Genomic DNA, 22,829 nt, shown 5'->3' with positions numbered 1-22,829 from the left:
AAGACTGGCAACTCTTCCATTTTCTCCCACGAACGCTATGAGACAGGTACAATCGCGTCATCTGCCGCTCAAAGGTAAATGCTTCGAACGAATTTGATAGCAAATATTACATCCTCAGAAGAAAGGTTTGTGTATTTACTCATTTCTCTGTGCGCTGATTCCACCTTCGCTCAAGTGCAGCGCTACTGTATCTATAGTTTGGATTCTGGAAAAGTTGCCAGTCTTCTTGATATGATGTCTTCGCTTATGGTCAGGGTTAAGGAACGTTTTAGTTATAATGGCGAAATGCACGTTATGAGCTCTCTAAAAGTTAAATAGCTCATCTTCATTACCATGAACCTTGGCTTTATTTTAGAGGTATGTATGTATGTATGTAAGGTAGCCACCATCCTTTCAAGACTTGTCTTGTATGCAGCTCCACTTAATAGCAAGATCAATTTGAGCTACCGATCTGAATTCACTATATCGCTGTATGAAGGGCCAAAAACGGAGGGGTGGACCCGTAAGCAGAGACACTTACGCGAAATCCACGGGAATTTAAGAATCTCCTTCCAACGATACGCTCCAACAAATCGAATAACACAATTCGCAATACTTATTAAGCTTCCTACTGGATGATTTGTTAAGAAGGGCGCGTCAATCGCCCTGAAACTGTTGGAGTAGAATTCACACCATCACAATCGAATCGGTAGGATAAAGAAAATGATAGTGTTTATTCCCTCCTAGACTCCGGCTGTCAATCATACCATCGTCCAGTTTCAGTTTGAATGATACCCTGATGCTCCCTCCCAACCTAGTATTTATTTATATAATAAAAATGTATGCAATGGAGAAATGAAATATATCAGAACATTAAAATATGACATAATGAAATACATTTATATGGATAATATAGTTGCTACTGCAATGAAGAAGTATTTTACATATAATAAGATGCAGCTCTACACCTCCTCAGCTCACACAGGTGGATGCAACACTGAAATGTATAGGATATATTAAGCAATTATATATATTTTGCTCGAATGATACTAACAATAATGCTAAAAATTGTGATGAATAACTAACATGACGAGAAATAACCTGCTTAATAATTATAAACATATAATATTATTTAATGCTTCTGTTTCATATTAATTTCGATGACTTGCTTGGGTGAACTGAAATATTAAGCTAAAGGTAATAGTATATCATGCAATGTATAATTTATATAATATATGTAGTGAAATGCAAAATGTATGTATGTATGCAGGTATTTCCTTAAAACACAGAAAATATAACAAAATACCAGTGGCGTCCCGTAACCTCACTATTTACCTGTGCATTAACTTTCAAAACCAGATTTAATGCCATATTCATATTCGAATCGGTTGAAAATACATTCAATCTTCTAGTTTACTCGATATCTATCTATTGCAAGCAATATATTGATTATTATTTATGTTTTGAGAGTTGGTGCACAGGTAGATCGAGGTTAAGGAAACGCCACTGGAAAATACAGAAAACCTCGATTTTAGTCACTCAAATTCTTTACACTCAAGCTATATATGAATATTTTAATTGCATGGTATGATTGAACTCAACTTTGCCTATTTAATGAATCCACAATTTAAGTAAAGAATCAATTTGCTAAATAATCGAGGTTGTTTGAGCAAACAAGAGTTATAAAAATAAGCATCAATGATTAATTCTTGAAATAGCAAAACTCTGCAAAGGTAAAACAATTTAATAACATATGGTGATATTCAATTTATTCTCTGGGTTATCCAAATTCTGAAAACCATAGATATCATATTATATTATTATAAAATAAATGTAAATAACAGTGATTTGATGTTTGATACACCTTCTGTAAATGAAAATTATAGTTACAATAATATAATGAGATTTTAAATATGTGAAATAAAAATAATTTACTAGTCATGCAATATATAATATATAATTAATGTAAAATAAACATGTACCGTAAAACAATGAATGTTTTTCAAATTTTATATTTTTAAAACAAGTACTGAGGATCCAAGAGTTAATTCGTTAGTAATATGTTGAACGAAAATTAAAGCATTTGCACTTTTTTTTTTAGTTTTGTGACCTAACTTCTGCATTTTGATAATGCTCGATGAATGTAGAAAAAAAAAATGAGTGAAACTCAAACAATTTAGTTCTTTAAATATGAAACTTTGAATGAGTATATAATCAGAAAATTTTAAAAGCAATATTAATTCAACATTGAATTTGTGATGGTTGCATCGGAAAAACATTTCATAAGTGATGGTTTGCGTGCTTTTTCAAAAGCGCGAAAAACACGAAAATGGTTTTTTAATATTTTTGTAAAATATGTAACACATACTATATAAAACTATATTCAATATCAACGGAAATACCCTAAGCTACAATATGGAATCAATGTTTCTTATTTGGAAAACGCACAGCGAATAAATTTATTCTTCATATTATACTATCAAAGTTAACCACATTATCAAAGATACCTCGTTTTACGGTACTACAAAATACAAATAAGCTCGATTTTAGTTAACCTCCGTACATTTAACTGATTTATTAGATATTATTGGAATTGAAACAAAATCTTTATTATGCACCATGGAATCTTTAAACGCAATATGGAATGCTTTTATAAATATTGGTAAACTCTAATAATGAATCAATAGTCAGAAAAATCGAGGTTATTTGGACAGTTAACAGTTTTCATGCACTTGTTATCATGAATTACAATGATGTGAACGAAGGCTGAAAAAGTGGTATGGTATTATTCAAAAAAATTTCCATCATCGAAGAGCTGAGAATCTACTTAAGGGGGTATTCCCAATCTTTTGCCTTTTTTCGGCCTGTTTTTCAATTAATTTTTTTTTTCAAGGAAAATGAATAGTAATGCGCCTAACTCTTTGGGATTCTTGTTTATTGAACATTAAAGTTTACAAATAAATTTTTTTCGACATAAAAAAAGACATTATTGACGTCTCAAAATGGCGGCAAACAGACCCCTGTTCGCCGCAAACGCCTGGACGGGCGAAGACTTTTCTCTGGAACGGCTTCATCTGAAACAGATTTCGTGATGAAATTATAATCTGCATAAGATTCTCTGGAGCTTCTCCCGTTGGCAGCAAAAAATCTTGCAAATTAACAAAATGGCGGCCATATGAAAAAACAGGCGATTTTTAGCCCGCTTTTTTGCAGCTTTAAGGTGCTTCAAACAATGTTAAATGTTAATATTTTTGGCTGAAAGTGGGAGAAGCTCCAAAGAATTTAATAAGGAACAAAATGCGCAAAGATTCAAGTCAATATCTCTTATAGTTTCTGAGAAAAATCTTCGCCCGATAAAAAAAATGTGGTTTCGAGAAAAACGCGTTTAAAGTTTTGACTTTAGTTAAAACCATTTGGGGGTTCTTACCATTAGTCAGCTATGCCTGGACACCGAATTCGCTGATCGGAAAACGGCTTGGGGGGATGAAAGTATATAGTCTAAAGTACAAAAAAACGTGAAAAAAAAAAATTTGATTTTTTGAAAAAAAAGATCGGGAATACCCCCTTAAAGGTTTAAATCAATAAATCCAGCCTAAACGGAGGACTCACGAACACAATAAGCTCCCCCGTCACTCATATTCCGAATCTGATTATTAAATGAGTATTTACAAGTATACAATTAAATATATCAACAAGTAATGGAATTTTCTCTCCGGGAATGGATAAATAAAATGGTTAATTGCTCTGTCATATAAACGTTCTTCCAGTTGTGTTTTGATCCTGTTTTAAATATTTGTCATTGAATGTATAATAATAATATAATAGGACCTGGGATTTATTAAAACTCAAACTCCACGGTGGTGCCCTTTACACAAGAATAAGCCTCTACTGCCGATGATCTTTTAAACCTGGAAACAAAAAAGCTACGAAAAAGCGCTTATGCCTTCATTAAATTCAACTCATACGCAATGTTAATAAAAAATAATAAGATTCTCTTGAATGGGTCGCGTCGCGTCGCGTCCACTCCGGCCGCGGCCTAAGACGGGTACAGAATCCATAAAACATCAACATTTTTGAGCTACCGTGCCCCTTACTTCACGCTTGACGCTTTACCAGCGTAAAAGCTAGCAATGCTAAATAGTAATTACTGTTCATAAGTAATACAATCCGTATTTTTGGTAGCACTGGTAGCAAGCTCCAATTTCCGATGCGCTGCAACTCCGTTGTCATTATATTCTAATACATACGTACACGCTTATGCTACACAACTAAATCGAGATCCATCGAAGAAGTGCGAGCCAGAGAGAAACGCATTGATTGGAAAACAATGAATCCCTCCATTTCCGTGTGCTAGATAGAGAAAGACGATAAAACGTTATAAAGCTCTATGCAGATGAGAATCGAATTCGATTTCAACGCTGTTCCCCTGCAAGCGAGTAGTTCGTCAGATCCAAAAGCGAGCCAACGAAAGAGACGATCAGTTTCACATTACTCGATCTCCTGTCCCTGTCATGGATTCCAGGTCATAAAAGCAAGACAAATGACACCCGTGGATGGACCATCTCTTGCAACTCAGCACACTCAAAGGAGGGAAAGTGGAAGCCTGTGAAAATGGTATCCGAAAAACATAACTAAGGGCAGGAGGAGAAGCTATCCTTCCCAAATTTTTACGTGATACAGTTCATGGATGCCCCCTTAGTGAAAGAGAAAGATAGAAATAGGTAGATGGTAGAATGGAGAGATCTCACCAATATTGATATGCGTCTGTGTTCCGTATTAGCCGCACGGGCACGCTCGTACTCATAGTTGTGTATGTATTTGCCTAGCATCGTACGCCGGTTCCACCGATTCTGCTGCATCTTCAACAAACACAACACGAGCCTTTTTGCACACACATAAGCTTGCCCAAAATCGAATGCTTTTAGCTTTTCGGAATTCACAAATGACTTCGTTTTTTTTCATCTTTTCCACATTCACTAACACAAAACAAAAATTTTGCATCCGCCATTTCTTCAAGCCCATTTCACTATGATGGCATTGGACTTTTTTCTTTTAACTTCCGTTTACTGCACATCCTCTGAATAGAGTCATTATCAGTCATTATTGTAATAATGTCTTGAATGACAATTTAATCACTCCTCCATGCAACCGAACTAATAAACTCGCCGACACATATATAAAAATGCAGATATACCGGGAGAAAACTTATGCACCTCCACTCGCGGCAAAACCACGATCCGAACTGAACCTTGGCTTTATTTTAGAGGTGCAGACAAAAGGGTTAAGAGATCGAGCACTCCAATTAAAAATATTGATGGATTTAAAATCCATCACTGCATTTCAAAGTCATGACGATATTGAACACAAATTTTACTCCAGTTTGAATAGCATCTGACATGGAATTTGTTTTAAGGGGTTACGCCACCCTAGGATTTTCAAAAAATCGATTTTTTTTACATAAAAAGGTACTCTGAAGTGTCAAGAATAAGGGACAGTTGGTTCCATGTCGAACAAATTAAAATTCCGAAAGTTATAAGCGAAATTACAAAACTTTGCATCACGGTAACGGTTCGGGCCGCGTTTTTTTCGATACAACATTTTTCTCCGCGGCCCACACGATAGCATCTGCGATTTTGACTCAATTTGATCTAGACTTTGACGATTGCATTCTCTGATTAATTATCTAGAGAAGTACATACGAACTTTTCAATTGATCAAAAAATGCAATTGTGGTAAACAATTTTAGAAACAAATTTTAGGCAAAAAAACTGATTTTTTGCAAAAACATGTCCCATTTGCGTAAAATTCAAATTTTTTTCAACTCCGTATGTATTCTTATATAAAATAAGAAAAACCACTCGTTTTTGTTCTAGGTTCATATTTACGACGAAGAAAGTGTGGGCCGCGTAACACTACACGGGAAGCAGTGCCAGGAACTCGCAGTGCTGCCAACTGCCACACATGGTTTCCACTTATGAAAAAATACTGTAAGGACCCCTAATTATGTGTACTATAAGTTAATTTAATATGTGACTTTATTGAATAACAAAAAAAAATTAATGAAGTTGGTGCATTTTTCTGTATTCTAGGGTGGCGTAACCCCTTAAGCATATCAGTAATCATTTAGATTAATGATTTCTCTTAAATATAAATTTTAGGAGCAGTAATACTACCTACGTCAAAATCATCAAAATTTCTGTTAGAATTATGTTGGATAGAATTTTTATTCGATTTCTAGCAGCTGCAATAGCAGTATAGGTAGCTCCATTTACTTGCTGAACATTGTTAGCAGCAGGCAGAGCTTCACAATATCAGCTTCAATCGACAAAATCGATTTGACGAAGACACTGCTAGTTTTCTTTTCCTGAGTTGGTTGGAAATGATATCTAATATGAAGCCTTAGTATAATAATTTATTAGCTAGAGAAAAAGGTCTGGAGAGGGTAGGTAGATAGTTCCGCTAGCGTACGCCAGTATGAAAAATTAATAGAGGTTGGAAATGATTTAATTTTTATACTGCCGTAATTTAGCGGAACTAAATATCAACCCTCTTCAGTCCTTTCTCTCTAGCTAATAAATTATCGCACTAAAGCTTCATGATAGATATCATTTCTAACCAACTCTGAAAATCGTAAACTTCACGTATGAAGTTACATAAAAACAAGTTGAATGTACGTGAAAGCAAATGAAGATTATACGTAATATGTTTAACTAATCTTCCATCTACACAAAGTATCAAATACGGGACACAACACATATTAAAAAAATGAAAAGCGTTGATAGAGTATCGGGGAAAGGGATTGTAAGCCATAAGGAGGATTCGTTTCATCTCGATAATCGACGTCACTTTCATTGAAAGTGTTGAGCAAACAACGACGAGAACATCCACAGTCAGCCTTTTGTTCTAAGCATGCTTCTTTTTTCAATTTCATTACGTGCTGACAAGACTGGCCCACATTTATTTGGGAGAAATTTTTTATATATTTTTTCAACAGGCCAACCCCCAGATTTGTGCCATTAGGTGAGAAAACTACTCTCTGCAAATTTCAACTCATTCAGATGTAACACGAGCTGGCGCTTTTGATTTAAAATTTATATGGGGATGTTGGTTGAAATGTATGAAGAAATAACATTACTTCTCTCTTTCGTGCATAGAACTGATTCAGAAAACTCGATTAAGCTCAGAGTTTTAGCACACCTGGCTTAAACTATAAGGAACAACTTTACTGAAGACAGCATCACGATTCAAGTTAGTATTATTGAGATATTAATTAATTATGTGCATTTTGCTCGTATATTGCAACAAAATACAGGCAGCTTATGCAACGTATCAACTAAATTACCACTAAAAACAAAAGTTCATATTTTTCACAGGCCAACATCCAGACTCGTGTCAGTAGTTGAGATGACCATAATCTGAATGGTTCAGCTCTTTTTACGTAACACGGGCTGGCACTTTTGGTTTAATGTTCATATTCAGCAATTCCATAGAAAAAAGTTATAGTGGGTCTCAGAATTTCATGAAAATTGGTATAGTTCTTCCTTATCAAAAAATATAAGACTCGTATTTTTTTATTGCGCCATTAGGGTGACCATTTCCGTGTTAGGGTGGTCCAAAAAATCATTTTTTTTCAAAAATGTCTTTTTTCAAACATTTATAACTTCTGAACCTCTTGACCGATTTTTACGATTGACCCTTCAAATGAAAGATGTTTTAATGTTGTTTTAAGAAAAATTATGAAACACAGATATTTGATTTTGTAGAAAAAAAATATGTTACAAATGCTTTTTCTTGCGATGATTTCTAGCGATGTCGGAGAAGCAGTTTTGGAGATACAATTTTTTTTAAATAAAAAATTATTGTTCCGCAATATATGCACCACACGTGCATGGAAACGATGAAGACGCAAGGTAGTTCACAATGCGTCTCCATCGAGTCACAGCAGCTGTGACTAATGAAATCTATGAGTAACTTACAAGCTGGGTGCAACATTCAGTTCAACCTGCGGGCCGTCCATAAATCACGTAGACCAAGTTTTAAACATTGCAGATCCTACCTTTCCCTTCGTATACTCAAATTTTAAAGCGTTTCGTTTTAATACTTCTCCCATAGGGCCTTTTCCATGACAAGTTGCGAAAAAATGCCACACGGCAGCAATGCCAAAATTTTTTGCATGTTGCATCAGTACCTAAGAGTCCAAGCTGTACCTCATAGGTATATCACTCGTTCGTAGGCAATGACTTTTACATAAGCTCCAGCCCAATAGGCTTCGCGGTGTTAGTGACATTTGGAAATGTTTGGTGGTGTTTGAATTTATTCGCAATATTCATCTATTTACCTGAAACAGCTGTTTGAAGTGACGTCATTACTTACGAACAGGTGATATACCTATGAGTTACATCTTAGACTCGTAGGTATATCACTCACTCGTAGGTACGATATAATGCTTCACATAAAACAACGAATGTTATGAAAGAAATGATCAGTTAGAAATCAAAGTTTCCTACTAGAACAGTTGAATTGAAGAATATCTAAAAATGAAACGTAAGTGTTCAATGTGTGATATTTGGATGTTGAGTTCATGTGCCAGAAAAATCACCAATAAATTGTACGATTATGCAGTGGAAAAAAAGATTAAAATAGATGAGAGTAGCTCCTTCATTTGTCAACGATTCTACCACAAACTATATGAACCCAATGATGCCGTGACCGAAGAAGCCGTTGCAGGACCATCCAGAATTGCTGCTGCAGGTACGTTATTTGAAAATTCATGTGATTCTTCTTTAAATTTCAATTCTTTTCTTCTAACTACTAACTTAAACTCTTCTTTTTTGCAATCATTTTTCAGAGTCCATCGAAGCAACCAGCATTGAATCAATTTCCGTTGCGGGACCGTCCAGAATGGTTCTTTTTCCCTGCCAAGGTAAATAATAAAAAATAAATCATTTGTATGTTTTTTTTTTTCTAATAATCAATCATTTTTATATTTATTTTCAGAATCAGTGGAAACAACCAGAATCGATCGTTACCACCTACAACGCACCTTTGTCGGACGAAAATGAATTCCTTATACAACTTAAAGATAAATATAAAGAAACAATAGACAGCAATGAGCGATACAGGATTTTAACCACACTTCCCAAAAGTTGGTCTACATATAGAATTATGAAGGAGTTCAATGTTTCCCAACATATGGCCAACCAAGCAAAGGCACTGCAGCAAGAGAAAGGAATAATGTCGGTGCCTGTAAAGATGTCAAGCAGAGCTTCGTTAGGAGAACCAACGATAATGCTTGTTCGTGATTTTTACAATAGTGACGATATAAGTCGTGTTTGTCTGGGGAAAAGAGATTATTTAATATCTAAAAATGATGAAGGCAAAATCTACGTACAAAGAAGATTAGTTTTGTGTAACTTGCAGGAAGCGTACTCCATCTTTAAAAATACATATCCTGATATTAAAATAGGATTTTCCATGTTCGCCAGTAACCGTCCGAAACACTGCATTTTGGCAGGGACAAGTGGCCCGCATACCGTATGCGTTTGTATATATTATTAAACTTATTTTTAAAACACTACAAAGCAGACAATCACTCCCAGATGGTGTTGATTCCTATCACGATTTGTTTAAAAAAATAATTTGTCAAAATCCAAGTGAACAATGCTGGCTGCAGTGTTGCAAAAATTGTTCAGGAACGCAAATTTTGGCCACAGAACTAATGACTATTCTTAGTAACGGACATGTTGAATCAATACAATTCAAACAATGGCGTCAAGTAGAGAGATGCATTATGGACTTAGTTGAAATGGACACACAGGAATTTATTGCTACTTTTTTAGAAAAAAATATTCAATTTGTTGCCGCATAACTTTATAGCTGAGCAACAGGCAAATTACATGAAACACGTCAAAAGCAATTTGAAAGCTACAGAATGCATCATAATCTGTGATTTTTCGGAGAATTATTCTTTCGTTGTGCAGGATGCAGTTCAAGGCTTTCATTGGACGAACGCCCAATGTACTATTCACCCTTGTGCTATTTATTTTAAAGACGAAGAATCTAACGATTTGAAATTTACTAGTTTTATTGCAATTGCTGATTTCACTAAACATAATCATGTCGCAGTTCGTTTATTTCTTACGCATTGTCTAGCGTTCATAAAATGTAAATTGCCAAGCTTACAACAGATTTACTTTTTCTCAGATGGATCAGGAAGCCAATATAAAAATAAGATGACCGCTTTTAATTTATGCAACATGCATGCGAGTGGAATTTTTTCGCAACTTGTCATGGAAAGGGCCCTTGTGATGCTTTGGGAGGAGTATTAAAATGAAACGCTGCGAAAGTAAGCTTTGCAAGGCTACCATATAACAACGGCCCAAGAACTTTACTCATGGCTATTACTAAGCCAGATTCAAAAATACACTATCAGTTTTTTTCGGAATCCGATTACAATAAAATGGAAAGAAAATTGAAAAACCGTTATATACATGTGAACCAAATTTCGGGGACACAGTCATTCCATAGTTTTAAGCCTCAAAACGAAAAGTATATTATTGTCAAACGGTATTCATTTTCTACGGAAGAAAAATGTGTGAAATTGTAATTAAAGAAAATAAATGCTTCATGTTTTACTTATTTTTCTTCGACCTCGTCATTATTTGTAGCATTTAAGTACTTCTCCCAGAATTTTGATACCAAAATTAATAATGTCAAACTGGGGCCTGTTTTAAAGCCACGAAGACTTCAATGTGGGAGGGGAGTCCAGCCACAGTATACGCTCGGTAAAAATATTTTAAAATTTTAGTAAAGTATACGAGGGGGGAGGTAGGATCTGCAATGTTTAAAAATTGGTCTACGTGGTTTATGGACAGCCTCCAGGCTGAACTGAATGTTGCACCCAGCTTGTAAGTTACTCATAGATTTCATTAGTCACAGCTGCTGTGACTCGATGGAGACGCATTGTGAACTACCTTGCGTCTTCATCGTTTCCATGCACGTGTGGTGCATATATTGCGGAACAATAATTTTTTATTTAAAAAAAATTGTATCTCCAAAACTGCTTCTCCCACATCGCTAATTTATGTAAAATTAAATGATTTTTCAATTAAAAATACTAAAATAAGAAGTTGTTGAAGACCCTCGCAGTGAAAATAAAGAAAAAGCACTTGTAACATATTTTTTCCTACAAAATCAAATATCTCTGAGTGTTTCATAATTTTGCTTAAAACAACATTTAAACATCTTCCATTTGAAGGGTCAATCGTAAAAATCGGTCAAGAGGTTCAGAAGTTATAAATTTTTGAAAAAAAGACATTTTTGAAAAAAAAATGATTTTTTGGACCACCCTAACACGGAAATGGTCACCCTAATGGCGCAATAAAAAACACGAGTTTAATATTTTTTGATAAGGAAGAACTATACCAATTTTCATGTAATTCTGAGACCCACTATAACTTTTTTTCTATGGAATTGCTGTATTATGAGATTTGGCTGAAATTTTCACATTCAAAATGCTCATACACATTCAAAAGCGAATATCTCAATAAAACTAACTAGATTCATGATGCAATCTTGAGCAAAGTTGTTACTCATTAATTGAACTACAAATTTCGAAAATATCAATCAAGTCGAGAATAAGGAAACTTTTTCATGATCGATAGAGTGTAGGAGTGTCATTTTTTCATGTATTTTATCGAAAATCCCCATACGAAATTCAAACTAAAAGCGCCAGCTCATCCAACAACCAAATGAGCTTAGACTTTCAGAGGATGATTTTCTCACCTACAGGCACAAATCTAGAGGTTGGCCTGTGGAAAATTAGAACTTCTATTGTTGTGGGCCAGTCTAGTGCTGACAGTCTAGTTAGGTTTTATAAAAATGATGCATTGAACACGTTGTATGAAAATTCAAAATTGTAGAGCCCAGGCCTATATCTACGGATACGAATGTAGAATTTGTGCCTTGCCGACCATTGTTAACAGCAGAGGAATTAGCGTTTAGCGTTTCCTACTTGTCGCTGAACGCGAAATTGTATGATCGCTTTGCGAGCCTTACATTCCCAAAAATTGGAATACCACTATCACCACAATTTGGGTATTTAATTTTCTTAGGATCTTCCTTCACAGGATAGCAACACCACAATTCATGCATTTAGATGGCATGTAGCAATTTTCTGTTCCGTGACCCCATCTCTGGCACTTACCGCACTGGGTGATTTTTTGTAAATTTCCTCCAGTCTTCCTGAAGTGTTCCCAATGCACTCGGACTTGGAGCATAAAGCTAGCTTTTTCGAAAGCCTTAAGGTTGTTTAGTTCACTAGACTTGAAGTGAACTAAATAAAAATCATTAGAAATTCCGTTGCGCGAATCGCCAGGCCTAGATTTCATGTTCAGTTTGATAACTTGGAGTGACACTACTGGATCTGATCCATGGATTTGCCAGACAACCTTGAACAGCCATTCAGTTTTGGTGTCGTAAGTGAAAAATTTGCATTCTTCTGAGCAGTAAGACACTTGGGAAGACGTTTGAATCCGTCTAAGGTTTCAGCCAATACGTAACATTTAACCCGAAATTAACGAAGTTCAAAAGCTCCGTGCGAAGAGCGTGAAAATCGGAAGTGGTAATCACAATACGGGGGACCTTTTAATTGTTGGAATGTTTAATGGAATTTTGCCTGGATAATGGATCGTTCTCATCATCCGTGAAAATAACAAATTGCATGCTCAACTTAATTTCATCAGAAGAGGGATCTAGAGATTGTCTTTTTTTTGCATTTAGGCGAAATGGCGGCAGAAGAAAGTTTCTTTAAATCGACTTCCAAGCAGATTACTATAAGAATCCAAATTATTGAAGAAGAATTTTCCAAATCGATATCCAAGTAAGATTACCTAGGGTAGGATCCAAACTATGTTCGAAGAGATTCCTCGAATCGAACAATATAATAAATCGAGAATCGAGCAAGGTAGCAAAGTTATAGGAAATATTTAGCACTTAAAAGTGTTGTTTATATTTTTTGTAGCAGTAACACTTCCTTCATTATGTGGACTGAACCTTAATAGTTGTAGTTTGTACACTATTAGCTATGTCAAGTCAACACACTTTTCATTACATTTTGTTCTAATCAAATGATCTGACAAACGTAAAGGATAAGATTTTTTACGTAAGTGGAGATGAGGATCCGATAGGAAAAATAAACAAAAACTTGTTTGTTTACGCGAGAAAACAAAAAGTCGGAATTATTGAATTTCACTTTTTTGATATTTTGTAAATGTTTTTTTTTTTAAATACTTGCTTGATTATCATTAATGTATGCAATGCAAATTTTTGTTTGGATCATAATTCATACTATCCTGAATAAACAATACGGATACAATGAAAAATTAAAATGTAACAGGCAATTTTTGATGACCATTCTATAAACTTGAACAATCCTTAGCACAAATTAAAAAAAAAAACTGATCATCATAGCCTAGGAAGCTCATCTGCCATATCAATCTCACACAATATTACTCTGACACGGTCCCTTGCATCTGTGACCCCGCGTATTTGTTGGGACTCTAGTCACGTCGCTGCTGGTCCACCTAACCTAACCCTTACAAGGTTCCCAGGTCATAACAGAAATTTGATTATCCTTTTTTTTCGGAGCAAACATATGAGGCCCATATTTCACACAAGTGATTTGCGAGCCTTTTAGCACGAAATTTTCAATTTCCTTCTGGTAATCGTCCCCACATTAGATGACATCAGTACTGGCGCTCTAGTGTCCATACCTACATATATCACTCAACCCGGTCGGTCGGGATGGCGACGACACCATTCCAGTAGCAAAGAAAACCCCCCCAAAATGACGCATTCCACACTTACCACTTCCAGCGCTCGTAGATTCCAAAATGATAAACAGCGTCGTGCACCATTTCGTCAGATGGACCAGCCCGCAAGGAGCCTCCACTCTCCGTCTCCGTCGGTTGCTGCTCCAAAGCATTGGTTTCAGGGGGATTTGCGGGATTGCCAATGATGATAATGGCGGTCCCTCCTCGTCGTCGGTTATGCGGCGTGCACTTTAGCTGCTGGCTTTGGCCGGCTTGAATTCAATTTGCTTGGCTTTTTCTGTTTGTCAGTTCAAGCAGAAGAAGAAGAACCTCTTATCTTCTTTGACACGCACACTCACTCACTCGCGCACCACTTAACGATATCTATCGTCATCGTTTCGTTTCCAAACACAGTCAGTCAGTGGCGACGGATGGGACAGAAAGGATCAATTTAATACAGAAAACGACGACGACGACGTCAACCGACGCGTAGACCCAAACATCCGGTGATCTAGTGGCCCCAGAGTGATCCGGCTGGATGAACGACCGTCATTCCGGCAAATTTGAGCGGATATTGTTAGCAGTGGTTCCGGCGGTGGTAACTTCACGAGATTATTAGTCGGGGATGTTTGGTCAATCTGCAAATCTGCAGATTCCATCCCTCTCCGACTGGTGATCCGGGATGGCGTTAAATGTGGGTGGCTTTACGCATCGACAGTTTGGCTGTTGTTCGGTCGGTAGCGTCTCGGTCTGGGTGCCACCGGTTTGGGTAGTATCGTCACACGGGGCTGAAAAGATAGGAAAGAGAGAGGGAGGAAAAATTTCATTTCATGAAAAATCCTTCTAAAGGATGAGGCACATAATAGGCTTCACTCAGTTGTAAGGTGGTTTCAGATAACGACATTTTGCTCAGAATAACGAGTGTTTTTTTTTTTGGATCAGAAAATTGCTACATTCAAGCCGGTCGCATCATCAGGTTAAATTCAACAAAAGAAAGCACTGTCTTGTTTGAATGTTTGCTTAGGTTGGAGTAGGTTGCACGATGATTCCAGAGAAATTTAAGATTTATCAAAATGTTCAATTTGTGGCCTGAGGGCTGATTGGGAGTTGATTGCATTGATGTATACAGCTAATGACTTTCAGTATAAAGTTATCGATTTACCTGTGTCAGTTTAAAAAATGTGCTATTATTAATAGATGTCATTTGTTATACATGTTTAAACATTTTTCAAATATTCTATCGTTTCATATCAATAATAAAGTACGCTACAGTGCTATTTCTGCGATGAACAGTGGTGCAAAAGGCCAAATCCATGAACTTTTTTCATTAGCACCTATTACAGTGGTTTTTTCAATAGGGTCTCTTCAGACGAGCTTTTATAAATGACAAAACCCATTGAATGAAGTTAAGTTTTAGTTCGAAACTTCACCACAGGTGGTGCTGCAAAATCTAACTTTTTAGTTTGACCAGAGAGAAAAATAAAGTCTTCAGCTAAGCTGTAAGTTGCTTTATAACTAAAAACTTTGTAGAAGACGCCATGTCTCTATCTGCTTGCAATTTTGAGTTATGAAACGGTTTTTTAGAAGGGCCTCAAAGATCCGTTTTTTTGTAAATATTTCCGAAATTATTTGTTTTAGATGACTATAATGTTCTGAAACTTTTTTTAAAATCAATAAAACACACAACTTTTCTGAAAACAAAAAGCTTCTATCTGCAAAACAGAAAATTTTATAGGCAATATCAGCTCAAAACAGTGTTCACTCGGCTGTCGACAAAAGCAGCTCGATGTGTGCCACGCGATCGTCTGTTTTCTCGGCGTGGTCCTCCTCATTGTTCTTCATCAGCAGTTCTTTCGGTCGATGCGTCGTCGACTTTGGAAAGCAACCGTTTCGTGATGAGTGTGTGAGTGCTGACCACGTTTTGCGTCCATTGCTGCAATGGACGCGCTCTGACCCTCGTTGGCGTACAACAATTTGCCATACAATGAAACAACTGGAAGCGGCTCCAGTTCTGATGGAGGAGGCTTTTTGGATAGCGGAAGATAAAGTGTTTATTGTGTTGTACCTTTTGACTATAGTTTTAAGATGTATTGTATAGTGACCAAAAATCATTGGCTCTGTAAAGTTAATTCGGTTGAGCCTTATCAAATAAATTAATAAACAAACAAATCAGCTCAAAAATAGCCAAATTTCAAGCATCCACAAACTTCAAGTAGGCAAAAAGGGGCAGATGGTTCCTCAATATGATGAAACCCCGAGCAAAGTTGGATATCACAATAATATCAAAATTATATCAAATTATGTTTTTTAAATACTTTTATTGATATTAATCTACTATTTTTTTTTTAGTTTGAGTTGAATTCATATTTTGATATTATTTTGATATTTCTAAAAAAATTAAGTTTAAAACAAAATTTGATATTTTATGAAAAGAGCATCCACATTTATCACTGAAATCTATTTATTTTTTTTTCTTTTGGTTTTCTTTGTAAACATCACAAAGACAATTTTATGATGTTTACAGTTATAGTTTACAACATTTATTGATATTAATCTACATGCGAATTGAATTTACAACTGATTAAAAATAGGTTTCTTTTTGTTTTAAATAAATTAAAACTCATTGATAATATTTTTCGATTTTGAATCTTGATATCAACCAATAGAATACAAAACATTCAGATTACTAAATTTGATATCAAGATTTCAAAATAATAACTAAATGAGTTTATTTTTATTTTTTGTTTTCCTTTCATATTTATAATAACATATTGATTACGTATTGTGTTTATTATTAACGAAATTACTGATACACTGAATCCTCCGTTTACGAAGTCTTTTTTACGCAGTATTCAATTTACGTCCCTTTTTTTACGTAGTAAATCCCAAATAACGAGGTTTTTTTTCACAAAGTAAATCCCAAATAACGAGTTCTCTTTTTACGAAGTAAATTCCAAATAACGAGTTTTTTTTTGTGATTTTGGGAAACTAGGATAAACTGTGAAATACCCCACAATATCGGTATTTTTGGAATCGGAGTGACGTGTAGGGACCGGATATCGATGTCTTACGCCATTTTGAAATCGAAAATGGTGGCTTCCGTTAGCATAAAAACCTGAAAATTCTGTCAAATACTCCCCAATATCGGTATTTTTGGAATCGGAGTGACATGTAGGGACCGGATATCGATGTCTTACGCCATTTTGAAATCCAAGATGGCGACTTCCGGTTACAGAAAAACTTGGAAATTCTGCCAAATACCCCACAATATGGGTATTTTCGGAATCGAAGTGACGTGTAGGGACCGGAAATCAATGTCTGACGCCATTTTGAAATCCAAGATAACGACTACCGGTTACATAAAAACTTGAAAATTCTGCCAATTACCCCACAATTTTAGTATTTTTGGAATAGGAGTGACGTTTACGGACTGGATATCGATGTATGACGCCATTTTGAAATCCAAGATGGCGACTTCCAGTTACATAAAAACTTGGAAATTCTACCAAATACCCCACAATATGGGTATTTTTGAAATCAGAGTGACGTTTAGGGACCGGAAATCGATGTCTGACGCCATTTTGAAATCCAAGATAGCGGCTTCCGGTAACAGAAAAGCTTGTAAATTCTGCCATATATCCCACAATATAGGTGTTTTTGGAATTGGAGAATCGGAAATTTATGTCTGACGCCATTTCCAAATCCAAGATGGCGGTTTCCGGTTACAGAAAAATTGGCCACCACCCCGATTCTTAAGTTACCCATATTTTAGGTTATTTAACATTATTTTTATGTCTATATGTAAGCGGAAGTCACCATATTGAATTTCACAATAGCGTCAGACATGGGTTTTCAGTCCTAATAAGTCACCCCGATTCCAAAAAACCGATATTGTAGGGTATTTGGCAGTATTTCCCAGTGTTTCTGTAACCGGATGTCAACGTCTTGGATTTCTAAATGGCGTCAGACATGGATTCTCGGTTCTCACAGGTCACTCCGATTCCGAAAATATCCATATTGTTGTGTATTTAACGGTATTTTTCTGTTTTCCTGTAACCGGAAGCCGCCATCTTGGATTTCAAAATGGCGTCAGACATCAATTTCCGGTACATAAACGTCACCCTTATTCTTAAGATACCCATATTGTGGGTTATTTAACATTATTTTTCTGTTTTTATGTAACCGGAAGTCGCCATCTTGGATTTCAAAATTGCGTCAGTTATCGCTTTCCGGTCCTTACACGTCACTCCGATTCCATAAATACCCATATTGTGGGGTATTTGACAGAATTTCCATGTTTTCCTGTAACCGGAAGCCAACACCTGGATTTCAAAATGGCGTCAGACATCGATTTCTGGTCCCTAAACGTCACTCAGATTCCAAAAATACCCTTATTGTGGGGTATTTGACAGAATTTCCAAGTTTTTATGTAACCGGAAGCCGCCATATTGGATTTCAAAATGACGTCATGCATTGATTTCTGGTCCCTACACGTCACTCCGATTCCAAAAATACCCATATTGTGGGGTATTTGGCAGAATTTCCAAGTTTTTCAGTAACCGGAAGCCGCCATCTTGGATTTCGAAATGGCGTCAGACATCGATTTCCGGTCCCTACACGTCACCCTGATTCCAAAAATACCCATATTGTGGGGTATTTGACAATATTTTCAAAAACCTCTTCTTACCAAGTAAATCCCAAATAACGAGTTTTCTTTTTACGCACTAATTCGATTTACGAACCCCCGTTTTGGTTCGTAAATGGAGGTTTCAGTGTATCAAAACGCATACATAGATTTGTTCTCAAGTAAACATGATTTGTTATCTTTTTAATATCCTTCATATGCCATTTAGATCTCATTTTTGTAATGATTACTTAACTCGACCATACGGTAGGCAAAATATGTTATCACGAACGCTTATATCAAAATTTCAAACTCAGTTTTCATTTTGTTTTCATTCTCTGCTCGGGTAAAGCTTAACTTTGTTTATATTGTTTTTTTTTTTTTTTCCTTTGGTTTGTTTTTTCCGTCGATCTTGTTTTCCGTGCTGAGCACCAATGCTACCGACGTGCCAGGAAGGCAGTTCCCACACCTGGACCCTACCTATCGACCCATCAACTCATGAACCGGGGACCAACGGCTTTACTTCCCATCTGAAGGAAGGCGTGATCAGAGATGTTATGCCTCAGAACATCCCGGCGGCGCCGACTGGGATTGAACCCAAGCCTACTGGGATGAGAGGTAATATCGCTTTATTCAGCAACCTTTTTCAGAAAAAAAAAATAATAATTTGTTGTCAACTCTGTTCAGAAGATACCTGTCATCCACACTTCAATTTAAGCTTTCGTTTATTTAAAAATGGAACCGTCTATCTAGCCCATATCCTAAGCTAGGGCAAATAATTCAAAATGAATGTCCCTCTAGCGCTGCCTGGTGAGTGAATTTTGAGCTGAATTCTTTACCTTAGGATAGATCTTGTCTATCTGAATAACTATCCCAAAGACGGAAACCTCCTGTTTAATCTTTATGTTAACTTAACAATTTAAAAAAAAATACTTAAGGGTGGTGTCCTAGACACGACCGCAGTATGACGTAGAACCACGCAAAATTGATGTTTTTCATGCACTTTTGACTATTATACATTATCTTAAAATTTTCAAGTATTTCAATGTTTCGGTTATGGTTCACTCAAAACAATTTACACATTTTTCTTGACAAATATCCATGTGAAATTCCACATGATTGTCATGTAACCACACATAAACATAATCCACTCAGAAGTACACATGAAATTTATACGTTTTTTTTTTTTTTTTTTTATTATTATAGTCACTTTAACACTCTTGGGTCATTCGTGACTTGTCCGGGGGTGAGATTTGAACTAGTGACTTTGGCGTGAGCGGTAAGGATGTTAACCATTACGCCGGGGTCACCCCCTTAAAATTTATACGTAAAATGAATAGTATGTGTGGTCACGCATGGTTTTTATATGTATGTTATTAAGTATGTGGCCGACATATAGATATCACTTGTTGATCACGTTGCAATAATTCATGTGTGGGACACATAAAAACAATATTTGAAATTTTGTTAGTGTTCAATGTTCGCTTGCTAGCTTCTCTGAAATTTAAATGATCTTTATTTCTTGTGATTGTGTGGTTTACATTTATAAATTTTTCAAGTGACACAGATGCGTCTTTTCAACTTTAGTACATTTGAGATTTTAATTATTATTTCAGTTCCTAGTCCTATGAGGCCTATTTTAAAGTATGACCACCTTGGTGGGATTGGTTTGATTTGAATTGGAAAAAGGAGACTACTTATAACTACTATTTACAACTACAACTAACCTACAACTACTATGTACACCTAACCTACTATATACAAATTGCTTATCAAAGCATGTTCTGATAAATTACATTTTTGTGCAAATTTAGTCTTAATTTCGTTAATTTTGGAATCTATTTTGGCAATGCCTGCCTCTTCATGTAAATTTGTTATTCTAGTGTCGAATGGACGATCAAGAACCATCCTCAGCACTCTATTCTGAGCGACCTGAATTTTGTTCCTGTGAGTCTGTGCACATGATTCCCACACCGGAGCTGCGTAGAGGATCGCAGGTGCTATGATTTGTTTGTAGACGACCAGTTTGTGCACCCTTGAGAGGCGGGATTTGCGGCAAATCAGCGGATACAGACATCTAACCAAGGCAGAACACTTGATTACGGTTTTCTCCATATGCGAGCGGAATAGGAGCTTTTCGTCAAACAACATCCCGAGATAGGTTACTTCGGCGGACCACTCAACCCTTGTGCCATCCATGATTACAGTACAAGAGGGAGCCGGTTTTAGTTTGGGTGATTGCCGATGGAGGAACATGATTGTTTGTGTTTTGGAAGCATTGATTTTGATTTTCCACGTGGTGGCATAATCAGCAAAGGCGTTAAGGCATCGTTGAAGTTTGTTCGTTATTTCGCGAGGCATCCTTCCTTTGACGGCTATTGCGGTATCATCTGCGAACAGGAAAAACACGCAACCGTCTCCAAGGGGAGGAATGTCGGAAGTATAAATGCTGTAAAGCAAGGATCCCAGCAGACTGCCTTGCGGGACTCCTGCTGGGATGGAAAACGTGTCGGAAAGACAACCATTCAACGATACCTTAAACGACCTTTGCTGGAGGTAGCTACGGATGATTTTAACCAGATGTAATGGAAAGTTGAAGTTACAAAGCTTGAATACAAGCCCATTGTGCCAGACATTATCAAACGCTTTCTCAACGTCTAACAAGGCCATGGCTGTGGACTTGGATACAGCTTTGTTACTTCGGATGTTATTCATCACCCGCACTAGCTGGTGATTGGTGGAGTGCCCCTTTCTGAACCCAAACTGTTCCGGAAGGAGAATGTTATTTTCCTCGACAAACTTGAGCAAACGATTGAGAATGAGTTTCTCGAACAATTTGCTCAGCGCTGAAAGGAGGCTGATTGGTCTGTAGCTTGAAGCTAGCGTTGGGTTCTTCCCGGGTTTGCGAATTGGTATGATTTTCGCTGTCTTCCAGAAACTTGGAAAGTAGTGCAGTTCCAAGCATCTGTTGAAGACAGCAGCCAGCAGAGAGTGAACCTTCATGCTGAGATTTTTCAACACTAGGTTGAATATTCCGTCAAACCCGGGGGCCTTCATGTTTTTGGTGCATTTCAGCGCTGAGCAAATCTGTTCCACTGTGATTCTATCCTCCTGAGGGATGGCACAAGGGGAGGAATCAAGGTTGAGTACGCATTGCTCAACCTGAACTTCGAGCGGACTTTGGATGTTGGAGCCAAGCAAGTGCGATTTGGCAATATGCTCACCAATCGCATTTGCTTTCTCCTGAGGGGTGATTATGAGCCGATCGTCATCATTTTCATCTTTGAGTGGTGGAATGGGTTTGTGGTGCGTCTTTAAGACCTTGGCAACTTTCCAGAATGGTATGGAGCGGTCGTCCAGATTCTGGACAAGCCGCCCGAAATTTTTGTTTCGGAGTGAGACCATTCTGGAAGCAATCTCCTTGTTCAGATTGACCATTTCACGTTTCCTCGCTAGATCTCCAGTCCTCTGAAACTGGCGTCTACGAACATTTCTCAGGCGAATTAAGAGTTGGGTGTGGGAATCAATGGCAATAAACTTACCCCTCACAGGAACTCGTCGGACGCACGCCTCGTCAGCCACGGTTATGGTTTGGTGGAGTCCTTCCAACGCTCGGTCGATGTCCTCCACGGTATCAAGCGGCGGGTTGTCGATGATGTGCCTGTCTACCACGCGTCCAAACTGGGCCCAGTTTACGCGATGGTAGTCCTTGCGCAGGCTTGGAGCAGGAGCTACGTTGTATCCCAGTTCAGCCACCACCGGTTGATGGTCGGAGCTGATTTCGTTTAAGGCTACCGGCTTGGACAAGCCGGTATTTGAAAGAAACAGGTCTAGCGTCGATGGGTTGCCTGCCGGTGAGATGAATGTTGGCTCGTCCGAGAACCAAACGGAGTACAGCCCATGCTGCGAATGGTCGAACAGCAGACAACCGTTCTGGTTCTGCTGGTAGTTCCGCCAGGCCTCATGGCGAGAATTCAGATCTCCTCCAACAACGAAGCGGGAACCGGTACGGGTGATGGTGGACAGGTCCTTCTTGAATTTAGCCGCTAGTCCACTGCTGGCGGCACACTGTCGAGGGCAGTAGACGGCGATGAACTGGACGTATCCAGTCGACGACTCCACCTCCACACCAAGGGCCTCGATGATAGAGGTGCGGATATGGGACAGAGTGTGGTATTTTATTCCTTTCTTGACGACGACCGCAACACCACCCCCCCTGGAGCTGGTGCGATCAAGCCGAATAATGTTGTGGTCAGGCAACCAGAAGCTGTCGCCGGACTTTAGATGGGTCTCGGTTAGAAGGCCCACGTCGATGCTGTGCTTGCGGAGGAAGTCTCTTTTGCTCTTACAGAGCAAGCATTCCAGGTGACGATAGTTAGGGGTTTAGACGCCATACTGGATGATGAACTTACCGA

At 37.5% G+C, this 22,829-nt stretch overlaps 1 protein-coding gene across 1 annotated transcript in view; it reads right to left on the bottom strand.

Annotated features, from left to right (window-relative positions):
- Positions 1 to 22,829, bottom strand: part of LOC135710604 (uncharacterized) — a 297,590-nt gene that overhangs the window by 116,037 nt on the left and 158,724 nt on the right. The window contains exon 2 of the mRNA XM_065233225.1: positions 13,846 to 14,578. Coding sequence (XP_065089297.1) covers positions 13,846 to 13,963 — 118 coding nt within the window. The 5' untranslated portion in view covers positions 13,964 to 14,578. The remainder of the gene's footprint in view (positions 1 to 13,845; positions 14,579 to 22,829) is intronic.

This window comes from Ochlerotatus camptorhynchus, unplaced genomic scaffold, assembly GCF_037179485.1.
Source record: "Ochlerotatus camptorhynchus isolate MF236.1 unplaced genomic scaffold, CSIRO-AGI_Acam_v1.1 ptg000392l, whole genome shotgun sequence".
In the NCBI taxonomy this organism is placed as follows: domain Eukaryota; kingdom Metazoa; phylum Arthropoda; class Insecta; order Diptera; family Culicidae; genus Ochlerotatus; species Ochlerotatus camptorhynchus.
This window is presented reverse-complemented; position numbering and strand designations above follow the sequence as displayed.